General features: G+C 47.6%; 3 protein-coding genes across 12 annotated transcripts; 1 reads left to right on the forward strand and 2 right to left on the reverse strand.

Moving 5' to 3' along the window:
• Positions 1–4,606: 4,606 nt before the first annotated feature.
• Positions 4,607–8,672, reverse strand: LOC125724943 (mannose-P-dolichol utilization defect 1 protein-like). Of its 3 annotated transcripts, none has more exons than XM_049001433.1 (7): positions 8,648–8,672; positions 6,868–6,933; positions 6,473–6,605; positions 5,952–6,037; positions 5,583–5,701; positions 5,386–5,496; positions 4,607–5,308 (listed from the first exon to the last, which is right to left on the reverse strand). In XM_049001433.1, the coding sequence occupies exons 1-7, from the start codon at positions 8,655–8,657 to the stop codon at positions 5,186–5,188; spliced, it is 648 nt and encodes a 215-aa protein (XP_048857390.1). In that variant the 5' UTR covers positions 8,658–8,672; the 3' UTR covers positions 4,607–5,185. The 3 variants fall into 3 exon arrangements, with proteins under 3 accessions (XP_048857390.1, XP_048857389.1, XP_048857388.1); XM_049001432.1 differs by lacking the exon at positions 8,648–8,672 and adding an exon at positions 8,123–8,595 and having other exon boundaries at positions 5,952–5,968; XM_049001431.1 differs by lacking the exon at positions 8,648–8,672 and adding an exon at positions 8,123–8,591.
• On the forward strand, positions 6,480–11,771 carry LOC125724946 (transmembrane 4 L6 family member 5-like). 3 transcript variants are annotated; one of them, XM_049001438.1, is made up of 7 exons: positions 6,480–6,612; positions 9,404–9,498; positions 9,647–10,001; positions 10,233–10,298; positions 10,474–10,607; positions 10,865–11,079; positions 11,432–11,771. In XM_049001438.1, the coding sequence occupies exons 3-6, from the start codon at positions 9,807–9,809 to the stop codon at positions 11,058–11,060; spliced, it is 591 nt and encodes a 196-aa protein (XP_048857395.1). In that variant the 5' UTR covers positions 6,480–6,612; positions 9,404–9,498; positions 9,647–9,806; the 3' UTR covers positions 11,061–11,079; positions 11,432–11,771. The 3 variants fall into 3 exon arrangements, with proteins under 3 accessions (XP_048857395.1, XP_048857394.1, XP_048857393.1); XM_049001437.1 differs by lacking the exon at positions 6,480–6,612 and adding an exon at positions 8,967–9,168; XM_049001436.1 differs by lacking the exon at positions 6,480–6,612 and having other exon boundaries at positions 8,967–9,498.
• Positions 11,772–12,327: 556 nt separating this feature from the next.
• Positions 12,328–16,641, reverse strand: LOC125724937 (mitochondrial ornithine transporter 1-like). 6 transcript variants are annotated; one of them, XM_049001423.1, is made up of 7 exons: positions 16,443–16,641; positions 14,634–14,734; positions 14,236–14,506; positions 13,831–13,968; positions 13,556–13,731; positions 13,236–13,394; positions 12,328–13,146 (listed from the first exon to the last, which is right to left on the reverse strand). In XM_049001423.1, exons 2-7 carry the CDS (start codon positions 14,686–14,688, stop codon positions 13,025–13,027), a joined length of 921 nt encoding a protein of 306 aa, XP_048857380.1. In that variant the 5' UTR covers positions 14,689–14,734; positions 16,443–16,641; the 3' UTR covers positions 12,328–13,024. The 6 variants fall into 6 exon arrangements, with proteins under 6 accessions (XP_048857380.1, XP_048857379.1, XP_048857378.1 ...); XM_049001422.1 differs by having other exon boundaries at positions 14,634–14,737; XM_049001421.1 differs by lacking the exon at positions 16,443–16,641 and adding an exon at positions 15,737–16,405.
• Between the last annotated feature and the right edge of the window lie 13 nt (positions 16,642–16,654).

A 16,654-nucleotide genomic window follows, 5' to 3' on the forward strand; every position in this document is an offset into this window, starting at 1 on the left:
GAATTATCTGTCAGAGAGATAGGGGGGGGGGGGCACGCGTGTACAGAGTTGTTGGAGAGCCTGACAAATCACAGGGAAACACGCGCCAGTGCCTCACAGTCAGTTACAAAGCAGCCCGTGGGCGTTGGGGTGAGGAAAGTGCGTTTCTGGCAGTGCGTGAGAGAGCGAAACGCCGGCAGCACTGACGTGGGCAAGGAGGACGCCGCCCGCCCACCGCCGTCACACGCCAGCCTACGAGCTCCGCCGCTTTCACAATCCGGGCGTGAGTGTCGCGGCGCACCTCTCCTGCATCTCCGCGTTGTGTGATGGCGAGCGGGGGGGGCCCCCATGCTAACGTTGGGCACCAATGTTGACAAATGGACACGCCGGGAGTTAGCAGGAGCAGCTAGGTTAACACGTCTGGCTTAACGGGGCCGGGGGAAATTTACAGTGTGGATGACATGGCCGCTTATCCTCACCGGGGTCACCTGGAACAGCGCGCCCAGGCGGCACGGGGCTGGGAAACACTCCAGGTGGGATGTCAGTCTACTGCAGGGCAAACACCACAAGCCAGTACAGACACTGGTTAGCTATCCTTCAGGGTTAAGATAATGCCACATACAGGAGGGATACAGAACCCAGTGGGAACCGGTCCAGAAAGGAAGAGGAGGCGCTGAACTGAAATCCTAAGCGTGCCGGCCTGGTTTGTGAATAATATTTATAATCCTGGTTACTCTATGGTACAACTGCAGCTCCTCTGACCCTTTGATTATGCAGCTCAATAAAGTATATGCCACTCTAAGGTTGATATCAGCTGTTTATTTATTCGCCATTGTTCTGGAAGATTCCGGCCTGCCTGGTGCATGCTGTGGGGTGAGGCCGGTCCCACACCTTACACACCATCCTTTACATAATTTGGCACAAAAGTGAGGATTTGTCACATGACCGTGGGTCCTGTCCCAGACATCATCATTCCACACTGTCAGAAATCTGATGTGATTTTATCGCAAGAATCCTGAGCTGTCTGATACATCTGTCTTCTTTAAGGGTACAACAGAATTGCCATCAAAATGGACTGGATCAGAAACCCTGTTTTAAGGTATACAAAGGCATTATAGGGAGTAGATTTTACCCATAATCCAAAGTTGTCCCCGTTTATATAAAACGGACAAGGAGAAAACCAGATAGGACTGGTCTGTCAGACAGGCCCCCAGTTGGGGTAACCCAATCCCAGCCGTTCCATTCATGGTTTCCTGTGACACTAACACTTTGCACTTAATTTAATGTTATTTGTTTTATGAAGCATGTTTTGTTCCCTGGAAAAAAATAGGCCCGCAGTCCAACAACTACTAGAATAATTAGATTTTGTAATATTTCAGTGCTTGTAAACAATCCAGTATTCATAACACAAATGATGAATCAAAATCACTTTATATTAGTGCAAGCACATCTACAAAGAATGACAAACTATTGCTTTTTGCGCTATGTCCCAAATCAGTCAATTAATTATCCCTAATTAATTATGAGCCATAGAATAGACACAGGCATCACAGCTTTCGGAGTTTTTGTGAGCTTGGGGCAAAGCTGGCATAGGTACCTGGGACGGCTGGCCGGTGAGACTTTTCCAGGCTGCTGGTTGTTTATTGCGTATTTCCGCCTGAATCCTGTTTTAGGGATATAGGTTGCCAGGTTCGGGAGATCCCCGGCTCGTTAGTTGCCAGGGGCTGCTCTGGGTTTGTGGTAAGCGATTCACATCTGCCGTGAAGTCACGGACTTATCTTGCCGTCGGCTGGCAAGCAATACAGGCTACAGACAAACCTGTCACCATCGCATTTTAGTAAAGGTCATTTAAGCATGGATTTCCTTTAAAAAAAACGGCCTTCATGACAAGACAGACAACACGCAGGACGGTTAAGGACCCCGACATGTAAAACCGGGTCATGAGTTGATAACGTGGACGGGGAGTCGGGTGGGGCAGGAGATTTTAATACAGATTTCAATTGTTCTTCATTAAAACTGTAAATATTTCGCTTTTCTGCCAAGATGCCTCTTTCGTTTGTTTGCCGTATCAAGATAAGAAGAATGCGAGACTTACTGGTTTTGTGCTTGTTAATGTGAGGGTCGATGTCATGCATTGCTCTCTGGACGTGGCTTATACCTTATACATACGTTACACAAATGTGAATAAATTTGCCTTAGTTCAATAAACTTCTAGAAGTCTGTCCGACGAAAGGCTTCCGTGTAAGAGCGAGGTCTAACATTTTTGCTTAAAAGAAAAACTGCAATTTCAACGAATCAGGGGTAAATTCTTAAACGTTACAGCTGCTTTTCTTCCATTATATAAGACACTATATTTAGGGTAATTTGGATGTGTTGAACGTTTACGCGATTATAGTCAGGGCCAAGAACGATTTAATTTGACAGGGAAAATCCTCCTTTTAAACCACTTCGTCGTTTGAATCCCGTCATTCAACCACGCAGCATTTTACTCGAGGGTAAGAAGCTGCAAGGTAAATAACGTACACAAAGTGGGTTGCCATGATTAGGATTAAGAAACCTTGCCCTAGTTGATCATATATAATTACCCCAATTTCGGACGCACCCTTGAAAACCGACCACGGCACATGAGTTATTTAACGTGTTTGCGTGTGAGGCATGCGTGACCCGCCTACGCAGCGACACGGTGACGTCATGTGTGTATGTCTGCGGGGGCGTGGCGCGCATGGTTCGCGTCCTTCACGGCGACAGCGTTAAGTGTGCCACAAGAAGGGGACGGAAAGTGGGTGACCAGAGATTACCAGACAGATAGCGATTACGAAATACGATGGAATGCGGGATGCCTCTACAGGAACAGTTGGGGCTGGTTATCCTGGCTTAATGGTTAGGGAAGCGCACGTATAATTGAAAGATTGCCGGTTCGAATCCCCGACCAGCACGGTACCACTGAGGTACCCTGAGCAAAGTGTCTGCCCCCCAGCACTGCTCCCCGGGCGCTGAATTAGCTGTCCCCTGCTATGTCACAAGGTCACATATGAATTTAATGCAGAGGACACATTTCGTTGTTGTGCTGTGGTGTGTTACTAATCACCGAATTCTATTCTGTTAAGCAGAGGTGGGAAGTTCAGATACAGAAAGTACAAATCCAAGCCGGGTTTTATTTCAACCAATCAGCTGAGTAATAAGAGTCACGGAGTACTTAACTGATTGTTTGAAACAAAACTTTGGTCTGGATTTGTACTTTCTGGACCTGAACTTAACACCTCTGCTGTTAGAAAGAATCCGAGCCGAAATATCAAGTCATAATTATTAAAATATATGTTTGTCTCATACTGCTAACATCTCGCTTGTTTTTAAAGATGCTAATGACGATAAAATTCATGCTTAACGCGCTGTATAAAAATAAATTTGTTTGTTTTAATCGGTTCAAGTCCTCCAGGAGCCTGATGGCGTATTTACTGCTTCTAAAAAAACATCGGGCTGTAATACGAAAGTCCAGCATACGACTTGTGGTTGACAGAAAGCGTGTTCTAAGTACCCTAAATAACGAAATGGCGAAATGTTTTAATAAATAAACCTAGATGTGTAGAGTGCCGAACGCAACAATGAAGGAAGACATAATTTAATATGTATGGGAAACGTCCAAGTGTGCGGTTTGAAGCAGCGGGTTGTCATGGGAGACAGGGATCCTGGGGAAGAATCAGCGGGGTGGGGTGGCGTGCCACCGCTTTCCTGCCAATAAAGACAGGGGAAAGGAGGAGGGTCCGTAGAAAGGGTAAATGTAGGGGCACAGTCCGTAAAAATGATTTATAGGAGAGGGGGAAGGGAAGCTTAGAGAATGAATCCGAAACAGAGTTCGACACTTTGCAGAGGTGCAGAGGGAACAAAAAAAGACACCCAGGGCACTCACTGTGTTAGTTAACAACAAACGGAAAACGATTAATTCTGTGGTATTAGGGGTTCAGCAGGACTAGAACCACGCATTTTTTAATATCCGTATCTAATTTAGCTCATAATTAATTAGCAATTGTTGAGCGAATTGCACAATTACAATTACGCTATTTGCTATCTTTCAGTTGCGTCGAAGACAAAAGTTCTTTCTCCGGCCATGTATTGGTCACCAATTCAGTTGTACTGGAACAGATGAAACGACAAAAGCGTACACAAGGCGGCGCTGCAACCAAGCACGAGAACCACAACTTTACGTGAGCTTGGCTTCCATCTTTTGGTGATAAGACGAATTGCATCTTGGCCCCAAATTCACTATCTGTCAGACTATAGGCATCTTGATCAAAGCTGATTAAAAGGCCATACGCTTACAGAAGGGTTTTATCCAAAGTACGCTAGAAAGGCGTTTTCTCTGGTAGTTGCTGAAAAACTTGTAGTTGCAAGACCAGTTTGACGATCATAATGCCCCCTGGCGGCCATCTTCTTTTCTGCATTCCCTGGTACGAAGATGACTAAATATGGAGAAGCGTCAATAAGCAGGATATTCACGAGAACTCAGAGAAAGGGCTGCGCTACTGTTCCTGTCAAAATAACTGTGTTGCTGGGGCCTGTGAGTAGCATGGATAAATGGAATATACCAATCACAAGAGACGGGGGCATTTTCATTGCAACATTTCATTGCTTTCATTGCATCGACGAGGGAACTCTGATAAGAGGGGGCTGCTCTCCGTGGGGTGGACAGAGCCTCAGGTACCACCAATATTACATCAGCTGAACAACTGCCAGCTTAATAACTTCTCGCATGAGTCAAATATGGTGTTGGAGTGACTCCCAACGTGACTCAGTCTCAAGTAAGTGGTGACTCCCAGTATGACTCAAGATCAAATATGCGGTGACTCCCAAACAAATACTATTTTGGCATTAATACCAAACAGCATCGGGATTCAGCATTTTGCTCCTCTGGATGAGACAGAGTAGAACATTTCACCATTTAATGAAGGGAGAGGTGTTTGAAATGGCCCAGTCCTGCAGACAGACACTCAACATGTCTCACATTACTGAATTCCTTATGGTCAAGGTTCAGTTGGTGAGGAGCAGTGAAGAGGATGAGTGGATGAAGGGGGAGTTTCTCCTCAGAGCGAATAACAGAAAAAACAGGTACCGGTAAAGCTGCATGCTTGGGCTGATGTCCCTCACAGTACAGAGAAGATCCTTCGTGAAGTTCTACATGCTGTATGTGAAGGCAGAGTTCTGCTCTCAGCTACTCCACCTTCTTCTTCACGCCTGGCCCATAGCTCCAGTAGCACAACATCTGAGCTGCCAGAAAACCATCGCAGCAGCAGATGATCGCATAGGGCAGGATCTTCATCAGTTCTCCCATATCCTGTGGTGGGATAAGGGTGGGTGTGTCAGTAGGGGCTTAGGCGTCATGGAAAATTTCCTGACAGCATTCCAACGCACCAGGGAGGAGGAGATGAGCTGGGCCTGGGAGCCGGCAAACTGCAGGAAGATGGAGAGCGCAGAGAGCTGCCCTGTGTGGCCAATCTGGAAGCAGGTCCACACCTGCAGGAGCTGAGCACACAAAGCCAGTGAGATCCATAAGATAATTACCTGGATCGCACTGTCACTCACGTCATCAGACCCTGGCAGTTACGTACCCGGGATACGACGACAGTGGGAGCAATGGACACCTGCACTGCTGTTAGCACCAGCCTGGGGAGTGTGCAGGAAAACAGGCCGAAAAGAAGGCAACAGCAGAGAAGCAGGAACGCCAAGCCTACAGTAATCACAAAGGAGGTGATCAAAGAAATGCACACGAGGTCACAGGAAGAGAACACAGGAGGGAAGGGAAAGGAAGGAGAAGGGAAGAAAGGGAACACTGAGGAAGAGGAGAGGAAAGGGGACCGCGAGGAAGGAGAGAGGAAGGGAATACCGAAGAATGGGAGAGGAAGAAAGGGAAGAAAGGGAAGGAATACCAAGGAAAGAGAGAGGAAAGAAGGAAACAATGAGGAAAGGGGAGGTAATACCTCTGACTGTGTGCCCTCTGTAATGGAGAATGAGAAAGGTTATGGCCACCATCTGGACAAGGATGAAGAGACTGTCACCCCAGGCACTGTCCAACATACAACAAAGAATATGTAAAGGGAAGCATTTTACAATGGAGACAGCCAAAAACAATCTGATGGGAAGAAGTATTATCGTGTAATGGGCTAACAGATATGTCTGTCCACCTACTGACCACAAAAGATTAACGTGTCCTCAAGGAGCAGAAGCTACACTCGACTTGCTATGATTTCAAAGACTGACAGGACTAGGTGCCACGGATTTGCTGAACAGATCAAAAGACAAATGTGCGATCAAATCCTGACTCTGAGGGCTATAACGTTTCTTTTGAGCGATAAGCTGCTGTACGGAATTCCTCTGAAAGAGATCCTCAGCTCCGACTTCCCCCAGCATTATAAAAATGAAGTAAAATGTTAAACGACTGGATTTGGCACAGACAGCAGGGTGTAACTGCACATGAAACCCCCCCCCCCTGGCATCTCACTCGAGGGGGAAGTTTCGGCCAATCTGCACGGCCACGGTGCCCGCTGCGGCGTACAGCTCCACCAGGGCGGATGGCAGACTTAGGCCCTCGCTGCTTTTCGCCCCCAGAAGCTTGAACATTTGGGGCAGTTTCGCTGCGAGGTAAGTTAGAATGGCGAACATGAGGATAGGCTGAGATTAACGTGAGACGGCAGGAAAATCACACATCGGGCTACATTTCACATTGATCTCGTTTAATCCCGACACAAGGGAACAGTTTATACCGCCGTCAAGGCCGGATAAAAGCCCGAATGCATTTCTCAGAGGTATGTCAGAAGCTTCCTGCAGCCAATCCCCTCTGTGTGTCAAAAAGAGCGGGAAAAAGGATGATTGGCAGTCAGAGTGAGAGATGTGTACCTGTAACAGAGCCTAGCATGACCCAGATGCCTAGGGTCTTCCGAAGGGCGATTCTCAGACACGGCACTGGGCAGAGACAAAGGAGACAATGTGTTGGCCTCTGCACGACCGACTACGTTCCATTTTCCCTGAGACCAGGCACGGTTACCATACTCTCAAGGAAAAGACAGTTTTTTCTTATTTTTGTGAGTTGGGATGTCCTAGTCTACGAGCCACTACATATATAAGTATGAAATGGTTTATTTTTTATATTTAAAATGTTCTCAGGTAAAAACACTGTGAATAAACCAGGACTGAGATGTTCCAGTCGATTAGCCACAGTATCAGAATAAATGAGTACCAATTTGTACCTTTTTTTGTCACTGGGGCGGCACCCTGAATGGTCTGCCAATTGTACCCTTAGCTGTAGGTAATTGTACATTTTAAAGTACAATATTTCCTTTTTTTTTGTACTATTCGGGGTATATTCATGTTGTTTGTACCTTGGGGATATACCTCAAACATCAGCCCCAGTGACAAAAAAAGGTACAAATTGGAACTCTTTTTTCTGAGTACACTACATATAAAAAGCATGATACTATTCAATAAATATTTACACAAATAAATGATTGACACTTTATTAGATGTAATAATTGCAAATGATCATCCGCGTGTACTTCCATCACCTGTGTGAATAGCGCCTTTGAGAGCGACCTGCGTAAGATCCTTTTTTCCGCGGGATATTTACATTCCACGTTATTAGCAGCACTCCCTTGGAGACCGACGGTTTTGGTTTCGCGGCCTGTAGAAACCGTATTACCTGCTGTCAGTAAAGTTAATGACATTCAAACCGGGGGAACGGGAAAGGTGGCCGGCGAAGTACGGTCGATTCCCAAGGAATGCGCCGTAAAACACTATCGGGACCCCGCCCAGCTGTGCATACAGATCAATGGCAGGTCAACCCCCGTTCCGGGAAGTACAGGGACTGATACCGGTTAATGATTTCCTAGAACTGATCCAAGGTTACAAAATAATAAATGTAAGCCTTACTACTGAACACGGGCAGCACCATTTCGGTTTAAAGCAAAGCTTGTAACAGATATAATACATAATTCCCTTCGTTTCCACTCTTTATATATCACTCAGTTTGGAAAACACGCGTTTTTCTCCCAGACGCACGTAAGTTAAAAAGCGCTATCGTAAATAGTTTATAACATTAGTATTGCAGTGATTTCGAGCGTTTTTTTCCCCCCGACTTGCTCACTAAATGCCTCACCGTGTAACAGTTGCAGCCTTACAAAAAACTCGTCGTAGCATTTCTCGGGGATAAAGTAGGCCAACAGGAACGATTTCATTGCGTCCATTTAGGAGACCTGGACACGTCGCAGCTGAGAGATCGGACGCCGAAAAAACTGCTTTATGTTACAAACAAGATATAGACAAACATATGAGTGTAACGGGATAGATAAAAGTCCTTGCGAATGCAGATGCCAGCAGAAGTTCTACGAATGCAAACACTTGGTGGAGGGACTGCAGAGGGGAAAAGTACAACCCAATTTTTTTTCTTTTTAAAAGAAAACACACGTCAAATAAGCAGAACCTCTACAAACCGTGTCCTGGGGTCGTGGGGACTGGTCTGTACGGAATATGTTTAGGATATATGTGACATGGGACTGTGAAGAAATGTAGCTTATGTTAGACTGTGTGAAAGTAGCCGTTTAGCCGGATCAAACTGGCTGTTTTCTCTGTTGGTGTTTATTTTACAAAACAGATTTAAAAAAAAAAAAAAACATATTATTACTGTTGGCCATGTCCTGCCAGTGTCTGGATGTCTGATTATGCTGCTATTACTGATGAGTCTGGGAAGGCAGGAAGAACTGAAAGGGTCAAATACACAAAAAAACCAACCATATATATCAGAAAAGGCCCCTCACAGCAATGAGCCACAGAATGTTACACAACTGGACCCCAGGAATCAGTGGGTGGGGGTTTGACAATTCTGATTGGCTGTTTCCCTGTGTAGGGCTGCAGCTTCTGTGTCACAATAGGTCACAGACATTTGGAGAGAAAGCGGAGGTGGGGGTTGATCATGGGAGATTACTCACTGCACAAACAGGAAGTCAGAGAACCAGCAACTTGGAAACTTCCGCAGAAACATTCCTCTGTGATGAATGCAGCCTGTCCCAGATCTCTACCGTTATCTGATGTATGGACTAATAATTATAATGGTGCATTTCATTTATAAAGTGCTTTGCGAGAATCGAAAGGCGTTTACAACAGACTGAGCAGGCAGAAGGGCAGGGCAGAGACCCTTTCCTCGAGGTGAGTGGGCGGCTGGCATATCCCCATGCAGCACAGAAGCAGACGTCGGGCATTCGTTTGGCATGCCCTGCCGACAATGCCAGATTTCATTAAGGATAACCGGATTGTCTCGGGGGGGAGTTCACGGCCAGCGTAGAGCAATTATGCGGAGAAAAGGCCCCATTTTGAGGCTAATTGGATCTAAATGGGTGTCGTTGTGCTGGAAATGCTTGCCGGCCACATTCCTGATTACCAGGAAGACGGAAGAAGGGAGGAGGGGAGGCTCACAAGTGACGACACAACCCAGGACAGCCGACACGGAGCAGAGCGGAACCCCGGCCCTGCGTCCAGGTCTGTTTGTCTATTTATTTTCATGTCATTCTACCACCATGGGCACTGAAGTCGCTCTGGGTGGTTTCAGGATCTGGGCCCCTCCCTTGAATAAGTGAGTGTCTCTTCCCCTCCCCTTCTTTCTGCTCACTCTCATACGTGCCTGCAGAGTGGTAGAAGTCAAAAGAAACAGATCAGACCATCTGTAAGACGTGTACGACCGCTGGCTGCAGAGCTCGGAAATCCGGGAAACCTAACCGGCAGCGAACAGCAGAGCGCGGAGACGCAGGGGGACTTCAGAGCCCGACCGCCGAGCGGATCCCAGCACCATGTGCACGGGGAAGTGTGCGCGCTGCATCGGGGGGGCGCTCATCCCCCTGGCCGTCATCTCCATCCTCTGCAACATTATCCTCTTCTTCCCCGATGGGAAGACCAAGTACGTGACGGAGGAGAAAGACGGCTACGGCCCCCGCATCACCCAGGAAGTGAAGTACATGGGGGGTCTCGTCGGAGGGGGTATCCTGGTGAGTCTCATTCTCCGGTGGGGGGGGTAGGGTACTCAGACTGGCCACTTGTGGGAGGAGTAAAATGTTTTCTGTGGAGATTTGAAAATAACGGTGGCAGAAGGTAAAGAAATTATGAGGCGTGTCCCCAAAGTCCGTACAAAGCCCAGACAGACGGGACTGCGAGTCGTTTTTTTTTTTTTGTTTTCGCTACGGTATCCGAAGTTATTTCCACCTCCCTGTTAATTCCAGGTGCTGATCCCAGCGATCCACATCCACAGCACTGGAACCATGGGGCTCTTCGCCAATCGCTGTGGGGTGAGCAGGCTCTAACCATTCCCGCCGGGGCTCAACCCCACCTTGCTTGTCCCCAGTGACCTGCCGTGTTTTTGCTGAATCAGCCGCACGCAGACCCTCCCGCTCACGTCACACGCGACTGCGTCCTAATAGCTGATGCGTGACATTTCGAAGGCGTCTCGCCCATCTCGTGCAGATGTTCCTGTCCATCGCGTTGGCCGCCGTCGGGGTGATTGGCGCCCTCTACAGTCTCACCGTGGCGGTGCTCGGCCTCATCAATGGTCCCACCTGCTGTGTAATTTTCATTTGGAGCACGCCTTTCAAAGACAGGTAAGGTTGGAGTCTGGGACAATGCAAGGGACCACCGGGTTGGGGGTTGGCAAGGGTACCTAGACAAGAAAAATATGCGTGACAGCCTTTCACCCAGTTACACACATACACTGACACATTAGGACTCGCACGCACACACATATCCTGCTTATTACCTAACCTTAATTTCTCCCGTAAATCATCTATCTCTATAGCAACATAAGTACATAAATGTACAGCTGCAGCACACACCTCTCTCGCTGTTCCCTTCGCTCCAGGCAGGACAGCTACCTGAACAACAGGAATCTCTGGAACTTGTGCACGGAGCCCAAGAACGTGGTGGAATTCAACCTGGGACTCTTCTCCATCCTCCTGGGGGCCAGCGTGCTGGAGGTGCTGCTCTGCGGCTTCCAGATGGTCAACGGGCTTTTCGGGTGCCTGTTCGGGACGTGCCTGAGGAGGGGGGTGCTGTGAGGCGGCTCCGTCGACACCCGTAAGCTCCTAAGCGCATTCCGACGTGTCGCCGAGAGCGAATTGCAAGTATTGTGGCAGCAGGTTTTCCCCCAAACAAGCAAAACCCAGCTGGAAGTGACCACATCTATCATTGAAACGGCTGTGTAAGATCTCCATGTGTATCAGGAAGCCAGGAAGGAAAATGACCAGTGTATGGATGTGGCTGAAGTTCACATCATATCGATGTGCAGCAGCGAAGGGTGTAAAGCCATTAAAATGAAACGGAAATCCGTGCTCAGAGATGGTAGTGGAGGGGAGTCGATGTGCGCTTGCGAGAAACCAACCCTCCGGCTATGATCCACGCCCTGAGATCCTGTATCTTCTCTCCTCAGTTCCTGGCCCTCTGGTGGCACGAATCTCCTCCACAGCCTCCACAGAGGACCAGAGAAGTTCCCTGGTTTCTTCCATAAACCTCCACTTAAGGGTTTTATTGGATTACAGTTAATGACTTTCTGCATTAGCGGTCTAATATGTGTACAGCTTTCCTTGCCATGATGTCATGCTCTTGCATTTGAACTAACTTGCCCCCCCCCCCCCATCAGCAGAAACGACGCCATCCATCCATCCATCATGATCGCTCCACCTCGCTCTCAGCCTGGTGTGACCTCATCGTGTGTCACGGTTGTTTCATGCATTGTTTTTGTTTACAGAATAAAACCATGTTTTATTGTCGGCTTGCTCTCGGCTCATCATTTCGAAACCCTCTTTTACGGACGTTCCACCTTCACCCTAACCTCCTCCAAAGGAGCCATTTTTAAAAGATGTTTAACATCGGAAGGATGTTATATGTGACAAATAAAGAGGAGAAAAGCACCCGTAAATTCTGTAACCCTTTATTCTGAGAGAAAATGGTAAACAATCGAATCCCCATGGCAGAATAAGGAGGAATTGGAGGGTAAAACACCTTCATGTTAATCCATTTTACACTAAAACAAATACCATGGAAAAGAGGTGTTAAGAGGAGTCTGCATGTTCTCCCCATAATGTATGAAGATTGTATGTTTCCTAGTGTTGTGTGAAGTTTGCATGTTCTCCACGTGTTGTGTAGTCTGTGTGATCTCCGCGTGTTGTTCGGGGTTTGTGCGTTCTCCTCATGTTGAGGTTGCATGTTCTACTTAGGTTGTGTGGGGTGAGCGTTGTGCCCCCTTTATTCTGTGAGTTCCTCCCAGGTTCTCCAGCAACCTTCCACACCCCAAAGACACCCAGACAGCTGGCTTGGCACGCCTGTGTTGTGTGCAGGTGTCCCTGTAATGGACAGCACTTCCTGGGATCGGTTCCCTACCACTCAGTACTGGATGAATGGTCAGAAGATGGATGACCCTGGTGTGTGATGATGGGCTGCTTAGCTCACATGTAAACAGCTGTCCTGAGTCTGACCTTGTTGCAGTGAGAATTATAGTTCATATATAAACCATTAGAGATCAACTCTTCCAAATGATAGTGCTCCAGTAGGGGATTATTGGAGTGAGTTCAAACTGGCTAATGCACATCTATAAAAAATATCTCTGAATAAGTACTACCAGCTGAATAAGCTCAGGAAATGATGTTGAAACAGGAACTTGGATCAGTTCTGCTTTGGGCTGACCTGGCCAAACCATGTTTCCGGAAATTCTAACCTCTGCAAAAGACCCCTCGATCCACACAGACGTCCCTTCCACAAAGAGGTAGTTTAGTTTCAAAATGAAAGTCAGAGGCTGGCGTGTGGCTGTGTTACGTGTTTCCAAAATGTTCCGAGTGCCACTCGTTCTGAGACAGGGTGGTGGGGGGGGCTTAAATAATATTCAGGGTGGAGGTGACGGACACCCAGATGTGGCGGGTGGGCAGGGGATCAGCAGGCTGGCTGCCAAGTTCGAACCCAGGTCCGGGGGGGGCGGAGCACAAAGGCCAAGCAGGCAGCCAATCAGGAAGCAGCAGGAGTGGCGCGCTCAGTTGCCGAAACGGCTCATCATCAGGCTGCGGCAGGCTTCGTAGGCCAGAAAGAGAGCGCCGTTGGCCGGCAAGGTGCGGATCAAGGTGGGCGTCAGGCCAGAGTACAGTGCACGGATGCCTGGATGGATGGGGGGGGGAGGGGGAGAGTCAGTAACCACATGGGGGTGCTGATGCACAACACAACCCGCCTCGCCGCCAGATCCTCACCCTCTACTTGGACGACGTCCACCAGCGTCTTGAGGAAACCTGCCTGCTGGCCTGTCATGGACAGCACCTGGATGCGGGATTTGACGCAGTCCATGGGGTACACCACCAGCCAGAGACAGGCGCCCCCGCATCCGCCGCTGAGCATTATGGGAACCACACCTGGCCGGTGACCGTGACGCAAAAGGAACAAGACACATAAATAAGGATAATTTCAGCGCAGCTCTCCCATAATACGCTGCCCTCCTGAACAGACTCAGTGATAAATGGAATCCAGAGACTAGGCTAGTGTGCGTGTGTGTACATGTGTGTCAGAGGGGTACCGATGTCATCCTTGCCCGTGCCCAAGTAACGGGCGAATGAGGTCCGGCTCAGTTCATAGGCCCCGAAGAAGCAAAAGTATCCTGGCACCTCCCTGGCGATGGTACTGGTGAGGCCCTGGAAAAAGCCCAGGGGTCCGTCTTTCCGCATCACGTCCTGCACCACGGACCACAGCGTGCTGGTAACAGCAAAGGAACAGGAACGTTTCAGGCTGCAGCAAACCATGAGCCCGGGAAGATGGGTGTCGGGAACGGGGGCAACGCTGAACCCAACGCACCTCCGCCTGGTGGGGATCTTGCCCAGGGCTGCCATCTCGTGCATGGCCTGTAGGCGGCATTTGAGCAGCTCTGTGGGGCACAGAACTAGCGAGGAGAAGATGGAGGCGACTGAGCCAGCACAGGCCTTCTGGGTATCGCTGGTGGGGGGGGGGGGGGGAAGGGAGAGAGAGAGAGAGAGAGAGAGAGAGAGAGAGAGAGAGAGAAAGAGAGATAGGAAGAAACAAGGAAAAGAAGGATAGAAAAACCGACAGGGACAAGAAGCGAGAGAGATTTCACTGAATTTTCCAGCACACTAGCTGTACCAGGAACCTTAAAATGCCAAAAAGGGAGCATTAAGCACTGAAATTCATGCTGCTAATTAGCTGATTCCTGTTGCCTCTTTCCAGGATGGGGGGGGCTCTCACCTGAGGTCAGAGCTGGCACCGCCCTCAGCCCTGCCCCCACACACCAGCCGCACCACCTCCTGGCAGACGCCGTAGCCCATGAAGAGCACTGCGTTCTCGCCGACGTTGGCCAAGAGCGCGGGTGCGGTGCCCTGGTACAGCCCCCGCAGTCCCTCCTGCCTGTAGGTGGACAGGAAGCAGTGCAGGAAGCCACGGTACAGTAAAGGGAAGGTCTGCATCTTCACCTTGGCTGTGTCCAGTGGCTGGCCGCTGAACACGCAAGCTGCACCGCCTGTGGCAAGGGGAGATCACTGTGAAAAGGACCGCGGGTCCGACCTAAGACAGAGCAGAGCTCGGCATGGTTCTGACTGGCCGGATGCCCTGATACAGACGCCCAGGTGTTACTCGAGTCATGTTACCTATGGCTCCGGCGGAGAGGTCAATAGCCGCCTGGACCGCCGGGTGTGGTACCATGGTAACGGGGACTAGCAGGTTCCTTCCCAAGGGTCTCTGTGTCTGTCTACTAGATAAAATACGGTAGGTCAGAGGTCAGGAAACAGGGACCTACTTACGCCTTCTTACTGGCTGCATACAGGTCTTGCTAAGCCGTCTTATTGAGGTATTTTTAAGTTATGAAAATCTGCATTCCAAAATACATGTGTATAGCTATAGCCTGATGTGAAGTATCAAAACCATTAACAGGCAATGAACCAGAATCAGGTATTCGGCAATTAACGTTCACTTCCTCTAGTGCTTCTCAGTGGCTATGAAATTGTTTTTATATGAAACAACAATGTATCAATGACTATAACAAAGACTTGATACAAAGAAGTATGCGGGGGCGGAGTTAATGACAACGTAAGAACGCGACACGTCACTGAAAAGAGCGTCCACGCTGGCCGAACCGGTTCTCCACAGTTGGAAAGGTGTCGGCTGTAATGTCGTCTCGTTGACGGTGCCTTGTTAAATTCATTTTGGTTATTTCGTATTCTTAGACCACATAAGATGCTTTATTTGGACTGTTTCAGTATTTCACTAATGTTTTTCCAGTTAATGCTGTTGCATAGGTCAAAAACGACCAAATGTTACTTAGTTAAGTAGCGTAATCACACCACTCCTTCTAGGACTCTAGACAGTTTACAAGAGATATCCCCACATCTCTTCTCATGCTAATGAGACTGGCAGCTGGAGTGGGGCGTGCAGAGCGCTCGCGCGAGGAATTCTGAGGCTGACGTCACTCACGACAAGAGTAAACCCTTTCCAGCCATCCATCCCCATTGTCTTGAACTAATTTATGAATGTGATCGAATGCATATTTTGTAATCAAATTAAATACTTACGTTTTATACTTCAGTTGTATGTTCACGATCATAATCTATTTTAAGTTCAGTACAGTAGGATACGTCGCATGTATCAATACAAAGTATAGCTTTGAATGCCGATTAAATTACACATAGAAAAATAACCCGCATTTTTTGCTGCCTGCGCTGCCCCAGAATTACACATTTTTCAGTCAACTTACCTCAAGTCCTAAACCTCCATGAAAGTTGGAGTTTCGGGTTATTGATTACCAGTATGAACCCCGGAGGTAACCCGCATCATCTGGAGTAGGGCAGGATACTTGCGGTTGCTCTAACCCCGTCCCCGAGGGAGTTACGGTCTACTTTCTTTGTTGTAAGAACAAGAACTGTTAAACTTACTGAAAAACTACTGGTGAGACTACTCCACTTGTATCAGAGGACAGTGAAAACAAGTCACGTGACATAATCGAATTATAGAAAGGTGATTGATGAAATGGTTAAAATACGTTGATGTATATCATCAATGTAGCATAAAATCTAGGTTGAAAAATTCATAAATAGTTATAGGGTACGTAGGCTATTTCCATGGCAAATCCGATATCTGGATACCGACGTTATTCCCTTCTATCCGACTGTTTTATTACATAAACGACAGTATGTTTAACCTCTCATTTTCTTCTTACATTATAGTTATATCAGTCTAGATAGTTTATGGCAATATATTGTTCACCTGCTAAACTTTTTTACATGATTAGAAGTAAATGTGGTAACTCCTATAAACGTGTTACATTGCTGATTAATCGCGGATTCCGATAAACACTTAAAATACTACACACGATTATCCAAAATTAAATAAACAAGCAAAACAAACAAACAAACAAATAAATAAATAAATAAAGATAATCAACCATTCAAAATCTAATTTACCGTCGTTCAGTGACCTAAGCAGTCTTTGTAATGTGTTCGCGATCCTATGGTGTCAAGAGGTCTGTGTCTTTTAGTTATGATTTATAAATCCACTTTCGCATGTCTAAGAATAACTCAAGAAAACGCAAAACATACGCAGTATATAAAACTCACCCAATAACTTAAAGGATTTCAAATTAATTAATGTCCCACGCTTTCTGTAATATGAGAAA

Source organism: Brienomyrus brachyistius, unplaced genomic scaffold (genome assembly GCF_023856365.1).
Source record: "Brienomyrus brachyistius isolate T26 unplaced genomic scaffold, BBRACH_0.4 scaffold58, whole genome shotgun sequence".
Lineage (NCBI taxonomy): Eukaryota > Metazoa > Chordata > Actinopteri > Osteoglossiformes > Mormyridae > Brienomyrus > Brienomyrus brachyistius.